The sequence below is a fragment of the Calonectris borealis genome, chromosome 16 (assembly GCF_964195595.1).
Source record: "Calonectris borealis chromosome 16, bCalBor7.hap1.2, whole genome shotgun sequence".
NCBI lineage: Eukaryota > Metazoa > Chordata > Aves > Procellariiformes > Procellariidae > Calonectris > Calonectris borealis.
The window spans coordinates 15,836,297-15,856,181 of record NC_134327.1 but is presented as its reverse complement, the minus strand read 5'-3'; the positions used below and the strand labels follow the sequence as shown (position 1 = coordinate 15,856,181).

Sequence of the window (19,885 nt, the reverse complement as noted above, 5' to 3'; positions counted from 1 at the left end):
CAAAAACCTGGGAGTTCTGCAGGACTGTCACCCCGCCAGCACCGGCGGCGAAGACATCACACCTCTGCCTTCAGCCTGCCTGCACCAGGAAAAGCAACTGGGAGCAGAGGACCAGCACAGAACACGACTGCCCAACGAGCCATTGAGAACACATTCCAGCTAGCTTTTTTAAAAATCAAAACTATAATGACATTATAACACTGCTACAGCAGCGGCAGCAGTACACTGAGCCCTCCAGAGTGCCTTGTGGGTACTAACGAAGAAAGCCTGTCACGCTAATGTCTTAGTTAGCCCACTACTTCAGGAGCAAGCCAGATCAAACCTTCAGCCTCGGGTCCTGCTTTCAGCTACAAAACCTTTGCAGCTTGAGGGGGAGGTTGTTAGGGGTTTTCCTCCCCCACAAACAGAAATGCAAAGAGAAAGAAGTCAAGGAACGCATCCGGATTTTGCTGCTACAATGACACAGGCTCCTGTATCTCTGGAAATGAGAGCAGGATGGTGCTTGAATTCTTGCGCTGTAACATAAAACATCTAGACAAATAGACAAGCTATTTTGGAATAACTTGGAAATGGGCAATGGAAAACTATCCACCAAGTTATTTTTCAAATTTTGTGGCTTTCTTTCACAGTCTTAAGTCCACGCTGAGTTAAGAGCTCAGAGAACAGAGCTTTTCAGAAAACTGAAGCTGTTATCCTTCACCCACTTGCATACCATCTGGAGTAGGATAGGAATGAATGGGACAGGACAAGATGCAGGGCTGCCCAAGCACATGCAAATCCTTAAAATTAAATTCACTGAGCTCGTCTATATAGAAGGTGTCCTGAAATGTGTTGTACAGAGCCAGAACATGTCAATGACACAGCTGTGTCATGTTCACAGCTTGGGCACACCTTCATGGCATGACTTTTTACCTCCCCAAAGCTACCATACCACCTCTGCTACAGGCAGAGAGGTACTTGAAGAGGTCAGCTAACGAAATGTGGTTTCCTAAGGGCCCATCCTCTTAACAAATGTAATTGGTGCCTTGACAACTGTGAGGACCACTTAAAGCCTTTACTTTTGCACCGCAGTCTTTCCCTGCAGCAAGGGGATGTGCAGACACTATTTCTCCTTTACTTTTCCCTGCGGGCTTTATGTACTTATCCGGAGTGTTCCAGCTCTCTTCTGGATAGAACTAAAAATTGAGAAATCATTCAAAGGTAATTATTAAGGGAATTCCCTTGCAACAGCCATGAGGGAAGGTACTCCACAGCAGGGACAATGTGTAGCATGGCACATTATGCAGCCAATTTGCCTCTCAGAGATGACAACAGAAATCAGAGCAGATATCCCGGCAAAGAGAGAGAGCAGGGGCATGCCCATAACTCATTTCTGCCAAATGCTTTCCTTATCTCACATTCCTACATCACTCCTTACCAGATTACCAATCTCAAATTGTAATAGAAAGTCAACGTGTACAATGAACAGCAAGAGATTACAGAGAAGAACAAAGCAGAGAGATTGTTAACCTACCAGATCTGTCCAACATTGACCAACGAGAGGTAGAGAACCCACAGGACAGCCATGAGGACCATGTTTGCACATCCAGTTACCAATACAAAGGCTGAAGTTGCCAGGCCAAACAGGGAGAGGTAGTCCAAGATGCTGTCCATGTCTGACCAATCCAGAAACCAGATGATTGTTGGCGCATAGCTCAGAGCATCCAGGTTTATCTTCCCTTTGAAATACTCCTTGACATTCTGCAGGTACAGTTTACAAGGGAGCAGCCCCTTCTCTCCTATTAGCTGCTTGTTTTGATGATACGCCACCAGGAAGGCCACAACTAGAGGAAAACAAGGAGGGGGAAAAAAAACAGTATTAGAAATCATCCACGCTGAAGTACGTGTTTTGAGTCCAGAGTTACAGAAGTATATTCATGCCTCGGGAAGGAATTTATTCACATGTCCTCATCTCCATTAAAATACAACACAGTCATTTCTATTAACCACGATGCAGAAGGCAGAGGAATTCTGTAAATACTGCCTCTGCCTTCACACCAGGAAATGGCACAGAGTCTGTTTTGAGATAATTTTCTCCTCAACAGCTCTAAGAGACATGCCACTTGCTTCAGGCAAACTCAACAATGCACTTCTGGGAAAAGCTCCCTGTAACCGAGCGACCTGACCCAATGTAGGAACAGGAGGCTCAGCCCAGCTCTGTTAGACTCCGCGTGACCCTAGCTTAGTCACATACGCTATTCATCTCCTAATGCAGATGAGGAAAACAGCTTAATTGCACTGCAGAGTACAAGTGAAAGTAATGCATTAATTTCAAGACTTCCAGACAGAATTTCCTTTCTACAAAAAGTGTTTGGAAAGGAGACACTGAGAAACACTCAGTTCACGCACAGGTACTGGGGAGCACAGCTGAAGCAGCCGGCAGAGCGCACACAACTTCCTTCAGCTTTGCTTTCCAACAAATTTCAGTTTCACAAAACATTGTGCAGTGTAAATAGACAACAGCTCCAGCCTGGGTTTTGGTGGTGGTGGTGGTGATCTACAATGTCTGCTGCTCCCAGCACAAATAACCCACAGCAGACTGATAGCAGATTGTGCCTGCAAGGTTATGCTTTGACTTTAGAGGACAACGTATCTCCATTTTTACATAACGCTACCTGTGCATCTATCAAGTACTGGATTTTTTCCTTATATTGAAAACACTTAATATTTCAAAATATTGTTAATCACACAGCTTAAACTCATACACACCATTTAAGAGGTGTCTAAAGGACACCTTAATTCTTCTGGCAGCATAATGATAAATGGTTATTCATCGCAACTGCAAAAGGCAGTAGTTATGCTATGGGTTGATCTTCTGGACCCTCTCACATCCTGGTAGGTTGGAAATACAAAGTCTTAATATTTTTCTGTCCTCTAAATTGCTACTTTTTACATGTCACTACAGCTCTCATTTATAGTGTCTATGCACTGGACAATCTTAGAACAGCCAGATGCTTTTTTTAACAGCACATAAGCAATTTAATTACAGATTATAGACCTAGAATTTGATGTTCTACAGAGAAAGCTGGTCGGCTTCTAGGGATTATCTCATATTTTAGGAATCTCCTCCAGTTACCAATTTGCAGTTCGTAACTGCAGTAATCTCCATTTCTCAGAAAAAAATGATGAAGGCCAACATTTCCTGATTATGCTCCATACATTTTGCTCCCAGAGGCTAACTTACCCATCTTTCAAACATTACCCAAACACCAGCCACGTCACACACAGCAATACCAGAGGTCTTACAAAAGGCTGATCTGTCTCCCCCCTCAATCTTCCTTAGCTAATGATCAAATCTGTTTCCTTCCTTATCTGAATACTGTCATTCTGCAAACAAGAATTCTGGTGTTCATCTGGTTGGTCTCTCTCACTGGGAACACTGGTAGAAAGTCTATGTGAAACTATACCCCGAGTTCAGGCCTGGATTCCCCTTTCTTTGAAGTTCGATTAGCAACCCAAAGTCTGCAGCCCCAGGGAATAAAACAAATGTCCCATTCCCCCCAGACACACACAAAGGTCTCCAGTGGATTTCAGTTAATCCACTTAACACTTACTGCATTACTTTGCACACAGCGTGTATTTTGTTCTCATTTGAAAAACCACTAAAACTCACAATCCAACGCGTATCTGAGGTCACCGGGAGGGTTCCCATTGATTTCAACAGATCCTGAATCACAGCGCTAACACAATAAAGTTGGGGGCTTAATTGGTTGTATCTCTTTCTGTCCATCTTCTATACACAGTGAAGGATTTTACAAACTAATGAAAGACACGCAGAATATTTTACTCAATTACAGACAGGGAGGGACAAGAGAAAAAACTGATCGCAACACTAAAAAATCAGCTTTGGACCGCAAACTAAGTGTTTTATATTTTCGAGTATTCATATTTTTCGACCAACACACTGTTCGGCACAACTGTGTAATCAGAAAGCCTGACACATGAAACAGGCAGAAATATAAAGCTTCTGAGCCTCAGACAACTTAATATCTTCATTTTTGGTTTTAAAAAAAAATAAAGACCAACTCTGCCTTAAAACTCCATGGCTTGATTTCCCGTGATTAGCACTGCAATTTGCTGCACAGTTTTCCAAAAGCGCTAATCAAATTCACCTCTAAATGCTACAGAAATTGCTGCCCCAACCCATAACTGCTAAGGAGTTTTTTTTCTAAAAAAATCTAAATTAGACCCCTGCACAGTATGCAAGATAAACAAGGAAAGGGTAAATTAGGAAAAATAAACTATAGCAATTGCAGAAAAGTACACATTGTATGTACAAAATACTGTACAGCCTTTTTAAGTCTGAAAGCAGCAAAGACTGCATTATAGGTTGGCATGAACTGCACATCTCAATATTGCCCAGTTTGGGCTCCAAAGAGGTTTTCTCCCAAAGCACTGATTTCTCACAAGATGCTGCACTGCTGATATTTCATATATTATGATTTCACAACTAAATCCCACCGGCAACAGGCCCAATGTGATGAAGAACTCATCTAACTCAAACCAAATCCTGACCGTTCCACCTACGTTTCGATCCATCACCCTCCCAAGCCATCGGGGCCCACGTCCGGCGAGCGCCGTTTATTGCTCACACGTGTGCAGCATTTCCTAGACGTGCTGCTCCGTCCGGATCCAGCTCCCTCTCCTGGACACTCCCCAAGCTGAGCCGCTGTCTCACACCGTGCTCCCTCTCCACTCATCTCCAGCATCTTTTGGAGCACCTTTGAAGGGCACATCCCTTAGGCAGCACCCACTTCTCAAACCCCACCACCAAATCGTCTAGACCTACTCTCCCAAGGCACCAGCTAAGCCTTTGAGAGGCTTCACCCTGAAGGCAGCAGTTCCCATGTCACCAGGCACATGCAATAGTTGAAACTAAAGACAGATTCTGCAAAGGACTTCAACAACACAGGAGATGCATAGATCCCAGGGGAAAAAAAGGGAAGTTATTTGTCAGCTTGTCATTGCTTCCTCTCCCTGAACTCTTCTCGAGAAACTGTATCCTTAAATTGACTATAACACAGACCCTGCTCCCTTCTCCAGGAACCTTCCCTTTGATCTTGGCTTAGTTGGGGGGGGGGGGGGGGGAGGGAGAAGTCCCTTTTGCCCCCAAAGCCTGTGCTTTTCTTCCTCTTCCTTAACCCCTATTCTGAAACCTCTCTCCCTTTGGCTTCGCATTTGGGGATTTTCCACTCTCCATCTTCCCACTCCCTCCAGGTAAACATGGTCAAACAAGTTTGCTTCCACCTTGGGCACTGGCTGGCATGCTCGCTGCACTGCCGGGGCATGGGGCAAGGTTAATCACTTCTCTTGTTTGTCCCATAGCTTCTTCCCGGCAAGAGGGTGGCAAGAGCAGTTCTGTTACATGAACCAGAATTCACCAGTTAGTAAGTCAGCCGATGCTGCGGGGACCCACCCACACAGCATGCTGGCTTCAACCACGCATGGGGTCCAAGGCACGGAGTCTGCTCGAGCAACGGCACTGCATCCACCTCAGCCTCCCCAAACGCTCTGTAAAGCTGTGCTCCTGGGTTCTGCATGGTTCATGCCAGTCCAGGGACATTTTCATCTCTGGCAGCAAAGAGAGAAGGGTCTTACCCTAAGGGATGCTGGAACGGTGAAAGAGTCTGAGCGGGCAGCCGGCAGCTGCTGAGCCCCGCTGTTAGCCAGGCAAGCGGGCAGCGTCTCAGTCACCAACAGAGCTGCAAGACTCCGCATCTCGCTCAGGAGAAGCCGCTTTCCTCCTGAGCAAACTTGACTCCTGGATTTGCAAACTCTGGGCAATGCATTCATCAGTGTCTCCTGTCAGTTCAGGGTTTAGTTTTTCCTACAAGAACAGCACAAACACTTGCATTCCTATGCACCAGGCAGCTCGCCTCCATCAGCACCCGAGCTGCCTCCAGCTCAGGCGTATACGGCACTGAGGAGTCCACGGTGGATTCCCCCAGGATGGAGAAAGCTAAGGCAGGGCCTGATCCAGAGTCACCCACTCCTTCCAGCCTCTTCAGCAGGCCAAACCCCTCAGAATGACTCTCACTTTCTGGTACCATCTTACAAAACGAGAGCATAACTGAGAAGGGGGCTTTTCCAGAGTTCAGGATGCACTTTGCCGACCAGGACACAGAAGCTGATGTTTTCCCATAGCTATCCTTTCCGACATCATGGATGGGAACGACGTGAGGCCATGGCTGGGCTCCTAATTCAGCAACATCCCCTGCAGACTCAAGCACAGCTCTGCACACCGTCAAGTCTCCAAAGCCAGCATAAAACCCATCACCCCTGTGGCTGCTCACTGCCTGGACTTTTTACAAATACTTCCTGGATTTGGGTATCTTCAGCCCATGCCAGTCTTCTCTCTTTCCACCTGAAGCACTTTGCCATTCTTCAGACTATTTGCTCCTTTGCAGATTGAAAAAAAACTCAGCCTCAGCACCTCCCATGCTCCCTCCCACTCAGGAGGCAGACAGAGCCTTTGACAACTCACATGGGAGCACGCTCCTCTACCTGCTGCGAGCTGATCTTTACATAAGTAATACATGTAAATTATCATCAACTGCTAATAGACCTTCACCACTTATTCTCACCTCAGAAGGTGCTTTACTGTACTTTTCCATTAACTCCCCCCCTCCACCTTCTCCTTCCCCTCCCAGCCTCCTCTCTCCCCCAAAACTGAACACGTTCCTTGTTCAAACCCACATGCTACCAATAAACACAACCCAAGCATGCAACACAAGAGTCACCCATCTGAAATGATTTGGTCTATCCATATTGCCCTGTCACCTCAGTTCCTTTCCCCCGGATCAGGCTCAGCCTGTCATGGTAGCAGAATGAGAGAATCCCATTCTTCATGCTCTGTAAAGATTTAAAGATGTGAAATCCAAAACTTTCCGGTCATATGGCTTTCTCTCTCCCCCCATTAAAATAAGTCTTAACTTTTACTTAAAGCCCAAACCACAAGAAGAAATGAACCAAGAGCACAGAAAACCAAACTACATTTTGCACACACAAAAAAAATCTGCCTGGAGCCATATATCAAGTGCACCTTTGACCCAACAAGGCATTCAAAAAAGGCCCTATGCTGGATGCTGGCAAGCTGAGGTTGTACTACTGAAAAGAAGAAGCAGGAGAATATGCATGGCCTTTTCATTATTATCAGAGAAATGAATCAAGTAAGTTTTCAATTGATAAATTCCCCTGCAAAGTTTTGCAACACAGAAACAACAACACCGAAGTACTGAGCAAAGAGCCAGACTGAAACCAAGCACCCCCTTTTCATCATCCAACCCTACAGCCACAAATAAACACACAACAGAGTAGTCCGTTCTTAACACTTTTTTGTTTTATTGCCATTCACAGCAAAGCTAAAGACTTTGGGGTTGTTGCTTTGGAGGCTTTTTGAGCACTTATCTCCCCATTGTCTCTTTGTTTGAAATAATGTGAAAGCAAATAGAAAACTCTGGGCTGTGGCACTGCTAAAAAGCTTCCCCATAGGACCCAGATTGTTCCAAACCACACCAGCGGCAGTCCAGCCTGCAGCTGGAGGATGCCCTGAGAAGATCCGTCTGCTCCAGACCAGCTCTGGGCAAGCAGCAGACTGGGAGATAGATCCTCTCCTTCTCGGATCCTGTTATCATTTCCCTTAAACTATCACTGCTTGCTATGAATTTATCTTCCCACAGTGAAAGTGCTTTGTTCAGGACCAAACGCACTTCTGTCTCGCTTACGCAGCTCTTTTGTGCAGAGTTAAACGGGAGGCATGTAGCTTGCTAAGAGGACATAGTGCTAACATACTGCCTTTGTTGTGCAGACTTGCTAACAAGCACTGCACTGAAATAAAACCTTTCAGGGGAGAAAAAGCGTCCGAAGATGTACTATAATCCTGACCAGGCAAGCTGAAAGCTACTGGGAGCCTTTTAATATAACTGAGGGAAGAGAAGGGGGAAAGCAGGGGAGAGGGCAGAGAGAGAGAGGAGGGAGGACACCGGGGAGAGCCAGGAACCTACAGGAAGCCAAACCCCCCTGAGAAGGCTTTAGATTTCAGAATTAGGAAGAAGTAGCATGAACCTCCCGTAGCTCTAGCTCTGGGGAAAGAAAATACTACTATTAAACAATACATAAGGGGAAGGAAGATAAACTGGATTTAAATAATAGCTTTTATTTCAAAGCACTCTACAGAGCCTGGCTGGAATTGGGAAGGGTGGTATCTAATTACTTAAACTTCTACATCTGGAATCTGATGATAGTAATCATCCAAAAAGGGCACTTAACAATGATTTAGAAGGAGGGTGAAGGGAGCAAATAAAGCACATTTGTTGTCAAGAGCTTTGGGACCAGCTATTTACCTGTAAGAGGACTTCCAACAAGACCTCAAAGACTTTCTGTATTTACAAAATGTCAATTCCTGCCATAAAGAACAAACACACAATGCAAGACAAGGACGGAAAACCTTCAGATCTCAAAACATCATTTCTCCAAGCCTCCCCGTCCCATGAATTACTGTATTAGAGATTGCAGTTAGCCAGTGACAGGCAGGTTGCAACGGTGGAAGTCTGTGAGACAAGTCTCTTCAGTCTGCACACCAGTATTATACAAAGATACCCCTACAGAAACAGAGAGAAGGGTCTGGGCAGCAGAGCACAGGGTAAGACCTACACAATTGTTCTCTTCCGCAGTGTTCAGGGCTGGATTCTGTGTCACTTCACACCCTCCTCCTCCAGAAGGGTTTTACAACTTGGTCTGCCCATGCTTAGCTGGTGAAGTGCCGAAAGAGGTCCCAGATTTGAAAACGTCTCTGAGGGCTGCCAGTTGTAAGAATTTAAGTGTCACCTAATTTACAAGTGCACAGTGCTAGCTACTATTAAAACCAGAATTGCACAGACAGGCGTTTCATTTACCTTAGTGCTCAGCTGGGAGGACCCCACTGGCACAGCCCTGCTGCAAAGAGCAAACCTCACTAAGCACTTTCAGCTTGGATCCATTTTCCCCTTCCTTCCCATTCCTGCAAGCAGCAGGTGGTTTTGGTCACTGGCCTCCACAAATCATCAGATCCTTTCCCACCTTCCATCTCTAACCTGCCTCTCAGACAACAGCTGCTTTGCCAGGGACTTCCCAGGCTCTGGCTGCTTCTGGAAACCCCCTTCAAAAAAAGAAGAGGAGAGCTGTTAGAATCAAAGGGGGCAGGGGAGAAGGGAGGGCACACAGGATACTTCACACCTGCCTTGCTCTGCCTGTCCTCCTTCAGCAGGAGAAGATCCAAAGGAAAATCTCCCCAGCTCGCATCAGGCAATAAAACAGCCTCTCAACAGTGGAGTGAGGGGCAGGAGGGAGGTGACAGGCCCCCAAATCACGCTTGGCAATTCTGCCCCTCACCTCAGCATCACCGTACACCCCAAATCATGTTTCTCTCCATCCCATCCACAGGGTCCTTCACTCTCCCACCCCTCCCTTTCCACCTAGGAGAGAGAACAAGCTTTCAGCTCACACAGCTGCACTAATAAGCAGGAGCTGCAGTCATCAGGGGGTGACCACTTTCCTGATACTTTAGCACAAAGTCCCCCAAAGGATTTGTTGCTTAACACAGCAGGAATGAAAGGGTTACATTTAAAAGGGTGAAATGAAAGAAGGGGGAAAAACATCCCACGACTGAGGAATGTCAAACTGTCACAACGACATCAACCGTTTCCTCAGCAAGTCTGAGACTCGGTGTGTGCAAATCGCCGCGTCTGGGAAAAAAAATAATCTGTCAGAGTAAATGGTTCCATCTTCAGAAAAGAGCTTGGAAGAGGTGCTTGGCACAGAGGCTTTAAATTGTTTTCTGCTGTTTCTAAACCCAGGCTCTCAGAAGAGATCAAAAGGCAACCCACCCCAACAGTCGTATCATGGTTTTGCAGCCTTTGACAGAGGAATCTACCTCTTCACAATCTCTCCACCTCAGATGCACCAATTACTTTCCCCTCCGTGAGTGCTTCGGTTGTAGGCTGTGCAGCGTCTCCCCCGCATTGGGATCAGAGCTGGAGCCCCAACATCGCTGCAAGTGACGGCCCAAGTCAGAATTCTGTCTCAAATCTGGCCAAGGTTTCTGGCTTTGGGTCCCTTGGCTGTTACTCAACCAAAACAAACAGCAGAAATCACTGTTACCTGATCGCAATCAAGCTGAAGTTGCATAACGAGCACATAAACTTTTCCTTTCTTGCACCTCCTCCATTACAAAGGACAGAGCCATCCTCCTACCCAAACATAGTTGGTACCCAAATCCTTTCCTCTGAGGCTACCTCTCTCAAAACGGTTTCCTCACTCGGTACTGTGGAAGCATTTTGGGGTCTCCCCCCCGCTTCTGCCACTCCCAGGCATTCCCACTCCCCTTTCCTCTTTCGAAAAGTGCCAAATCCAGTTCTTCTCCCTATTTTCTTTCATCCCGCTTTCACTCACCAGCCTGCCATCTCAGCTTCACCCTCTGGCTTACAAATGCTCGCTCTCCCTTTCTCCCTGCAGCCAGTAGGTTTCAACCATTTCCATGCTGCAACTCACCTGACCCTGGATGGGATACTTGCTCCTCACCTCTTACTGCTCTCCTTGTTCCGAATCAGGTCTCCCACTCACCAGAAGGTCCCATACGTTTGCCTCGCTCTTTGCCCTCCTCTGCCTCATCACCCCCTTACCAACTCCCACCCCTCCAGCCACCACCTCTCCTTTCCCACCTCCCCACTGAACATGCCAGCACCCTACAGGACAGCATTCGGTCCTGGATGTGGCATATTTATAACCCCAAATCCATGATCAGAAAGCACGGGCCTCCACCGAACGCACAGCAGAGAACGCTAATCAGTTTGTCATAAGGAAACTGCCAACTGAGCTACGGGAAACTCAGCAGTCTGGATTTACACACGGGGGAATATCAGAATCGCTTTCATTTTGACTGAAAGAGTCATAACCCCGCATTTCACCGAGAGCTGAAACCAAACTAGAAACAGAGCACGTGTCAAAACCATACAAAACTACAACTTCTGCATGGTTTTGATGCAAAATAATCTAAGCAGGCTGGCAGCCTACAAATCCTAACGATTTTGTGGACAAATCTGGGGCAAGTTTAGAATTTGTAACGTAGTGTGTTACATGTCAGTTTAGGTTTCACTGCGAATATTTTTTAAGTGGAGCACTAGTGGGCTCCGAGCACGGCTCTCAGCGTTCCTTGCCAAAGCGAGAGCCAAATGAGCACAGCCAAGGTTGAAAACCGATTTCACCGTTAACCATTTTAAGGTCACATCAATTCTAGGTCCCGACTGGTACTGTTGGCACCCAAGAATGTCGTGTTTCTCCAGTCCTACATAAGATGCTAAAGACCTGCTTCTGTGTAAGACGAGGAGTTTCTCCTTTGCAAGTTAGCTCACAACATCTACCCTGAAGAAGAAGGACTACCAGCTCCGACCAGCTCTGCTGACAGGTACCAGCCTCGCGGTGTGAGCAAACTCTCCTTCCAGCTCCACCAACACGGGAGCCCCAACATCACCCAAGACCATCCCAGCCATCAGCCGCAGGGTCCCCGTCCCAGCAGCAAAGCAAGAGTTGAAAACAAGAGGTTCTTCCCATTTCACATCCCAGTCGTCCCCTCAAGCTTTGCGTACGCAAACGCGTACCCCCAACACCCCAAAATAAGCAGTACTTTGGTAAAAAGCAGGCAGGGCTCCTCAGTGCAATTGCTGCATCCCTGCCATGACAGGACGGGGCCCGGACCCAGGACTGCAGCAAAGCACCCTGCAGCCCCCCGTCCTGCAAACAGAAATTCACCACCGAGTTCGTGAGACGGTCACGGGCCTCCTCTCCCGCCACGGTGGGACCTCGCACCGTGGCACCAGCATGGACCCCACGGGAGGGCTCACCCCTTCCCCGTGGCGGGGGTCCCGCCTGCCCCACCTGAGGCTTTGCAGCGGGGAAGGCCTTGGGGGACGGGGCAACCCCAGGACTTCACGGGGTTCTGCGTGGCGACGAGCCCGGCCGCCCCCAGCAGCCCGGGGCTCCGCCGGGCCGGGCCGGGCCCCCACCCGCTCCCCGGGCAGCGGAGAGAGAAAGAGGCGCGGGGCAGCGCCCGGAGACTCACAGTAAAGCAGGGCTATGGATCGCAGCAGCACGATGCGGGTCAGCCAGAAGGTGCCCGGCGGCGGCGGCCCGGCCCTGCTGCCCGCCGGCCCCGCCACAGCCCGCTCCGGGGCCTCGGGGGGGGCGCCGCCGCCCGCCGCCGCCGCCCGCCTCTGCCTCAGCGCCGCGCTGGGCGCCGCCATGTCGGAGCCCGCAGCGAGCATGCGTGCGGCCCGCCCCCCGCCGCGCCGCGGGCTACCGCCGCCGGGCCGCGCCGGGCCGGGAGGGCGGCGGCGGGGGCGGCTGCGGCGGTGGTGCTGTGGGAGGCTGCCCCGGGTCGGCCTTGTCAGCGGGGCCCGGGCGGGGGTTTCTGTGGAAAAATGGCGTTTGTACGGCCCGGCCGCAGGGAGCGACCTTTGAAAAACGGCGAGAAAGTGCAAAGTTAAAAAAAAAAAACAACAACACCCAGAAAGAAACGGAAAGAGTTGGCTCCAAAACCCTTCGTCCACCTCCCGCCCAAGGAGGCCAGGGCCCTCTGCAGCGCCGCAGCCCCCTCGCCCCGCCGCGCTTGGGCTCCCTCCCCGAGGAAAAATGCTAAGTTAAATTCCTCAGGCTTTCAACATTTGCCGCTTCTGATGCTGCCGGGATTTCTGCTTCCTATAGTCTAGAGCCGTCGAGCACTTGACTCCGTGCTGAGTTCATAAATACTGGTTTTTAGCAAAACCACTTTAATAAAGCGGCCTCGGCAGCCACCGATGAGTTTAGACGTGCGTCATGTATCCCGCTTAAGTAAATACCGCCGTGCTAAACCGTTCGATGGTCTCTGAGAAAGTATCTGTTATCAGGTGTAACATTATTCAATGCTTTTCAGACTGTAAACCGGTCCCTTCTAAATGCCTCTTTTGTTTTTCCAGTTTCCCATCACTGCTGCTTGCATTGTTCTCCTTAGAAAAAACCTACATAATGGTGCATTGTATAGGGAAAGAAAAATAAGCTATTTGTTACAGGCCTCTGGTATACTCCCTTTGGATTAGCCACGAGGTTTGGCTAGATAAATTTAAATAGATGTAATCTAATGGTTTCCTTTGTGGGGTCTTTATGAAACTTTTACAGCAAATTCCACATTAAATGGAAATGTCTGTAAAACAAACTGGATAATTGAGGAAATTACTGAGGAAAAGCAGAGGGTTTAGGCTAAAGATTTAGCAAAAAAAAGGAATAATTGGAGTTGGGAAGGTAACGCTGAGCTGGGTCGGTTTTCATTGCCGAAGATCGCTCTGAGATCTGCCAGATGTGCAGGTTGGGACCAACACCAAACTCAGCTCCCCGAGCTCGGGGGACGTGGTGTGTCAGCAGCGCCGTGCAACAATACGAGCTGCAAAGTTTTAAGTCTATCAAATGGCGTAAAAATGTTGTTACTCTAAAGGACCGATCCAACCCCCATAAAAGGCAATGGCAGCTTTTTCTTCAGCTTTACTGGAAGATGGATCAAGCTATAAAGGAAAACGTGGGATAAAACGGTGGGTTAGAACATCAGATGACCTCCTCTCTCTTCTGAGTTCCTGCTGGTACACGGCTTTGTGCGGACTGTCACCTGTGTGGGGTTTTCTCCTCACTTACCTGCTTACTGTCAGCTTTTATTTTCATGTCGCGATTTTCCGTCGCGTTCCCTCTTTTCAAAGTAAGGTATCGGAAAAGAAAACAGTGTAAAAACCAAGCAAGTAAACGCAAACAAGATATTTAAGAGCAAGGCTCCGAGCCTTCAAGTCTCAAAGGGAAAGCGATTCATAGATGTCAGGGCGGCAGGCAGGCGCTGAGGCATCATTGATGCTGATCTTCATTCAACAAAATGCGCGCCGCCACGTCCCCCCGCCCGACCCGATTTTGCTGTGTTCCAAACAGCTGCAAAAGTGACAGAGAAACAAGCATTTACTGTCACAGCCCCCAGCAGCTGTCCCCACCAGCACCTCAACCCTGCTGTCCCTGGCACCCTAAATTACTCTGTGTTCATTCAGGTCTAGTCTTTCGCCCCTCTGGCTGCCAGGAATTGGGTTTAAATAAAACAGAGAAAGTGAATGTGCGCAGAAATAACTATTTTGTAAAGCAGCATTAACATTTGGGGACTCCTCTAAAGAAAACATACATTCAGTTATGTATAATGCAGTTATACACAATCCCGCTGAGCGTTCAGCTGCATTTGCTAAATGGGAAGTGGGGATCTCACAAAGAATTTGGGAGCTTCCTTCTACTAGTTAAGATTTTTCCAGCGGCAATATTTTTTCCATTAAAATCCCTGATCCTTCCCTGTGGAAATCTGATCCAGGGTTAGCAGGATTAAGGCTGAAAAGGATTTTCAGAGGAAGAATTACCTTTTTTTCTCCTGTATTTGTCCAGCATCTATAATGAGGGGGTGCTGATTCAGAAGAGGGATTCCTAAGTGGTACCATAATGGTACAATTAATAATCACAGTAATCGTAATTAATAGAATTGTGGTTCTCCATTTTGAAAAGATGCTGTCCAGCCTGTGCTGTGCATGAGGAAAGAAGAGATCTTTTCCCAGTGTCTCACCTGGCCTTTAACGCATACATGGGTGGTGTTGATCCCGCAAAATCAAATTTTGTTTTGTTGCTGGTATCTTAGAATATTTGAACAGCAGTAACACATTGACGTATCATTTCCTTTCCACTGGTTTTCATCTTTACACACGCATTTTTCTGAGACCGAAAGAGAATGCCGTCCCCTTCGGGTTTATAATTGCTTTCACCTCTGGGTCCTTGGCTGCCAGCACCACGGTGTGCAACTTCAGGTTGAGAAAGCTGCAAGATAAAAACTCAGAACAAGCCAGTAGTTAACTTTTTTCCACTGGGATATTAAAAAATTAATAAACATAAAAATTTATGTTTATTTGTAGGTAAGGGCTACTTTATTTTAGCAGAAATTCCACACCAGGCCAAATGTAGAGATTTTCATGAAGCCCTCACTGCCTTTGACTCACACTGAAGTCAAAGCTTTCTAAAAACAAATGTCCTTTTTCGCTGATATCTGCTGCCATGATGAAGCCTAGAAAAGTGTTTAAAATCCCGTGCACTCCTCTCCACTTGCATTTCAAGCAGGAGAGAGGTCAGTGGAGTCCTGCCCAGTGCAGGTGTGCAGAATTTCTTGTATCAATGCCAGGTAAATGTTCATGGATTGGAAAAGAGCTGCGGGGGACATGTTCCTCCATTGTTCGCCCTGCAGCTGCCAAACTATTCCTGTCCAGAAAAAGGAGGGATGCCGGAACTAAGCACCCCATTAACACAGTAAAAACTAATATTAAACTAATATTTAAGCCTCTCTCTTTTCCCCTTGTTCTCAGCAGACTGCAGCAGCTGTGCAAGGGGTGCAAGTTTGCATCCACTCACGGTGGTGGGAGCCTCAAGTCCCCAGCTCTTCACAATCCACGGAAACGCCTCTAATGATGGGCTTTGGATGAGGCTGTGCAATAAAAACTTGTTCTTGCTGTGGTGGGAGCACACAGTGACTGGAACACAGTAACTTTCATGAGAGCACACTAATTTTTCACTCCTGCTGTGCAGGTGACAAGAAGAATGCCGAGAGCACAGCTAAGCACAGTGGTGGGAGCTGTGGAAATACCGAAGACTAAATACCCCAAGTGTTAATTAAAATTTGCAAAAAGGTTCTGTCCTTTTTTACTCCCGAATTGTTCAGAGCAGCAAGGCTCATTTCATGTGAACGGAAGACAAATTTTGGACCTAAGCGGATCTGCAAGCAGCTGAGCAATACAAATTTAGTCTTAAAATTGCGTGAGCAGGCACTGGTTGTGTGTTGGAGCCTTCACAAGCACACAGTGTAGGATTGGACCCATCACTACAGTTCATCTTGAGAGCAAAGCTTTTCAGCTCTTCTGCTGCTATTTTAATTGAAATTAGTTGAAAGTTACCACAGGTCTTTTTTTTCTTTTTGGATATCAGGAACTTTCCTAAAAAGGATTGAACATTGTTTCACAGTAATCTCTGAGCTGCCACTGAACTGCTGTATCCTCTGGGCAGAGCATTAATCCTGCAGATGTCAGAGGCTTATTTTAACACGACGCATAGGTTACTCTTATCTGATCAGGGGTTGTTTTTTCTTCCCCCGTAAGGCTCTTTCTATTTGCTCTTTGAAATTCCCATGTAAAATCTGCTCGCAGTTCAAAGGTAGCCCATTTTTGAAAAATGATAACTTTACCACTTGATCAGATTAAGCGATAGAGCCCACCTTTGGCTGGGCCTCCACCCAGCCAGGGAAGGAGTGCAGTACGTGTGCGCATTGCAGAGCATATCCCATCGTGTGCGGTGTTCCCACGTGCTCTCATGCTCTGAAAATGCCTTCCCTGTCTTCTACTGAAGATGAAATTTCTCCTCCCTGACATTAGTGGGGCTCCGACTGCTCTGAAGGCAATGCGCACATACACTTATTCCTGCATAACGAATAGGTATCGCAGAAAGTAACCAGGACTGGAGGTCAAGCCACATCCATCTCATGGGGATTCTGAGGGCTCCCAGGTGACAAGTGACAATGTGATGGAGCCAAGCATGCAGATCTTGTATTTAGTGTCTGATCCCCAGCAACGCTGGTGTGAGCTGGCAAAGAACTTTATCGGAGTCGGTGTGAGACTTCAAAGAAAATGAGGCAATATTATCAATATTGATAGGCAGCTGGTGGACCTCTGCTGTGCCCGTTCTCTGTCAGGAACGGCTCTTCTCTAAACATACCCTGCTTGGGTGCACTCTTTAAGGCTCCATTGGGCAACAGGAATCTCAGTTCTTCCCTCCCAGATCTGCACCCTTTTCCTGGAAATCCCGATGTCAGGGCCCGCCCTGCAGCAGGCTAGGTCAAGACAGGGAGCGTTAGGCCAGGTCTAGATGACACATCTTGTGGGATCACTGTAAGACCCGCCCTGCAGCTCCATCATTTGCCCATCCCTGTGCAAACATCGCTGGTACTTTGTCATACAAAATTTGAACATGAGACGCCGTAAGACAAACAACGCCACTTGAACCCACTTCTTGTCCCAGCGTAATCTCATTCCATTTCAGAGATGAGTGAACTTCTCAGGAAGCCAGAGCTACTGAAGTTTCCCAGGTGCTCTAGCTCCCTCCTCTCCCTGCGTCATCTCAGCTTCTCGCAGCCTTGGCCAGCTCGGATCGGTCTGCGAGGCAGGGCAACGCTGCTCCCTCCGCCAGCTCGGCTGAGAACTGATGCTCAGAGACATGAAATGGTTTGTGCAAGATCACAAAACCAGACGTGAAGCAGGACACGTACCCTGCTCTGGTTCCAGACACTACCTCTTCCCCATGCCCATCTCCGGAGTAAGAGGAATCAACTACCGAAAGTTGTCCTCCTCCTTCTACCTGCATTGGACAAAGAGGAATTCAAGTGCGTGGGCTGGGAAATGCAATTCCCTGCCTCAGGCAGAGCTGGGCAGCCGTGAAAGGCAGCATCATGCAAGGGGGAAGAAAACCAATGTCTCTAATTCCTGCAGTCCTTAGGGCCTTCTTTTGCAGGAATTTGACTTGTAGTTGAAGGCAGGGATCAGAAAATAGGGGCTCTGGTTTTCATTCCTACCTCTGTGGGCTTGCCCCAAAGCTCCGAGTGTCCCACAAATCCCTTCCCAGCCTCAGTCACACAGTGAAGTTCGAATCTTCCGAGGAAGGTGCTCCACAGGAGAGGCTGTCTTTGAAAAGATGGACTAAAAATAGTGATTATTGCTTTGACTCTGCCACCTCTAAAACAGATGAAATACAATTTACCTGACTCACAGAATTTCAGTAAGGTAAACTTATTAAGGAGCTACGAGAACCCAAAGAGACAGGCATTATAGAAATGTATGCTAATTATATGTCACAAGAGGGGGGGAAACAAAAGTTTTGCCAGGTGTCCAACAGCACTACAAAGCCATCGGTCCGAAGCCCAGGGAAACAGAAACTCTTCCACAATCTCATTAAGCTTTGGATTGGGCCCTGGAAGAAAAGTTCAATTAATCCTCACTTGCAAGTTCAATACATATAGTGCCTTGGGCTTTAAAGACAGTATTTCTTTAAAAGACACTTTGTAAAGTTATATTTAAAAAAACTTTGTCCGAAGGTAACTCACTTTGTGACTCTGCAAACTGAAAGCTGAAATCTTGAGAAATTACCAATAAGTAAATGAGAGAATTTTTAAATAAAATAAAATCCTCTCTTTTTAAATAAAATAAAATCCTCGCTTTGCACTTTAACAGAATATATTCGTTTTCACATAGAAGGCATACGGACATGCAGGCACATTTAAACAGTGTTACATTTAAATTCAAAGTGTACACTTTATTTCAAGGCGATTATACATCGCGGTAATTAAACAAAATGCTCTCAAAAACAACACATTCCTGTTACTTTTTAAATGCTGGAATGCTTGAAGCCCTCGAACAATATCCATTTTTTTCCTGTAAATCTTGTACTGGACCCTCTTTTTTGCGGGGCTGGGGGGAAGCAGCGGATAAAACTGGAATTAGGGGAGTTGCTTTTTTCCAGTCGCAATTAGAAGGCTGGATTCCGCGGATAATTAGAATCAAATGCTCCAAATAAATGCTGCAAAACCAGGGCTCGCTTCGAGAGGGGCAGCCCTTCGGATCGAGCAGGCAGATCTTTTAAAAAGAGGGTTTTGCTGAGGGGCCCGAGGCGCGCAGCCCCGCACCGGGGTCTCCCGCACCTGGAGGTGACGGGGGAGATTTTGCGGGCAAACCCCCCAGATCCAAAGGCTCACCCCGAGGTGCCGCATCCTGCTCCGGACGGTGCAAAGCCGTCGGCGTCGTGCGGGACGCGGCCAGGGCAGCCCCGGCTCTGCCCTCACGGGGAGGTTCCCCGGTGCCCGGGACCGAGCCCGCCGTCGGAGGCGGGAAGGCTGCGGGGCGAGGGGACACGGAGGGGCTCTTTTCGGTTCTGTCCAGCAATTCGCCGCTTTCCTCCGTCATTTGCCTGTTGGAGAGAGCGGGGAGAAACGATGCGCTCGGGGATGCGGGGAGCGCACGGCGGCCCGGGGGCACCGGAGGGCTGCGGGGGTACAGGGGCAGCTCCGGTCCCGCTTGCAACCGGGACGCACCGGTGCTTCTGCACCGCACCGACCTCCCCAGAAGCCCCCCTCGGAAAGGGGGCTTAAAAAGTAACCAGCTGTCCCCAGGGCACGAACCGCCCGCTGCGTCCCGCCGGACCGGAGCCCCGGGAGGCGGCTGCCGCCGCGTCCCGGCGCCGCTCCGCACCTCTTCACCGCGGCGGCCCCGTCCCGCGGGGCTTGGAAAGGGGCTCAGCATCCCGCCGCCGAGCCTCGCAGCCCCGGGCCGTCCCGTACCCGCTCCCCCACTCCCCAAAAGGGGGGTCTCCTGCGCACGCCGGGGGTATAAAACACATCCCCACCGTCGGGGGGTCCCCGCCAGTACCGCGGTGCGGTGAAGCCCCCGGACAATTTGCAGCGGCAAAAGTAGGGGGGAGCCCGCACATGCCGAAAGACAGCCCCGTCCGCGGCCAGGCCGCGTCCAGCCGCCCCCCGGGCAGCGGGACCTCTCGGCGGCGGCAGCGGCGGCGGGTCCGCCCGGCGGAGCGGCGGGAGTGCGGCGGGCGGGCGGGCAGCGCGGCCCCGCTGGCGGGACGCCCCGCCCCTTATGTAAATGAACCGTCCCGCTCCGCCAATGGGAAGCGGCGCCGGAGGAGGAGCCGCTTGCCCGCTCCTTAAAGTAACTTGTTGCCAGGGGCCGAGTTT

At 48.7% G+C, this 19,885-nt stretch overlaps 1 protein-coding gene across 4 annotated transcripts in view; it reads right to left on the bottom strand.

The window, feature by feature from the left end:
* The window catches only part of LMF1 (lipase maturation factor 1), a 240,766-nt gene extending 228,431 nt beyond the window's left edge, over positions 1–12,335 (bottom strand). For 2 of the 4 annotated variants that reach the window (XM_075165485.1, XM_075165483.1), the window contains exon 1: positions 1,514–1,987. In XM_075165485.1, coding sequence (XP_075021586.1) covers positions 1,514–1,529 — 16 coding nt within the window. In that variant the 5' untranslated portion in view covers positions 1,530–1,987. Of the gene's footprint in view, positions 1–1,513; positions 1,988–12,133 lie in introns of those variants that run through there. The other 2 variants (XM_075165486.1, XM_075165484.1) reach the window with 2 other exon arrangements.
* Positions 12,336–19,885: the final 7,550 nt, after the last annotated feature.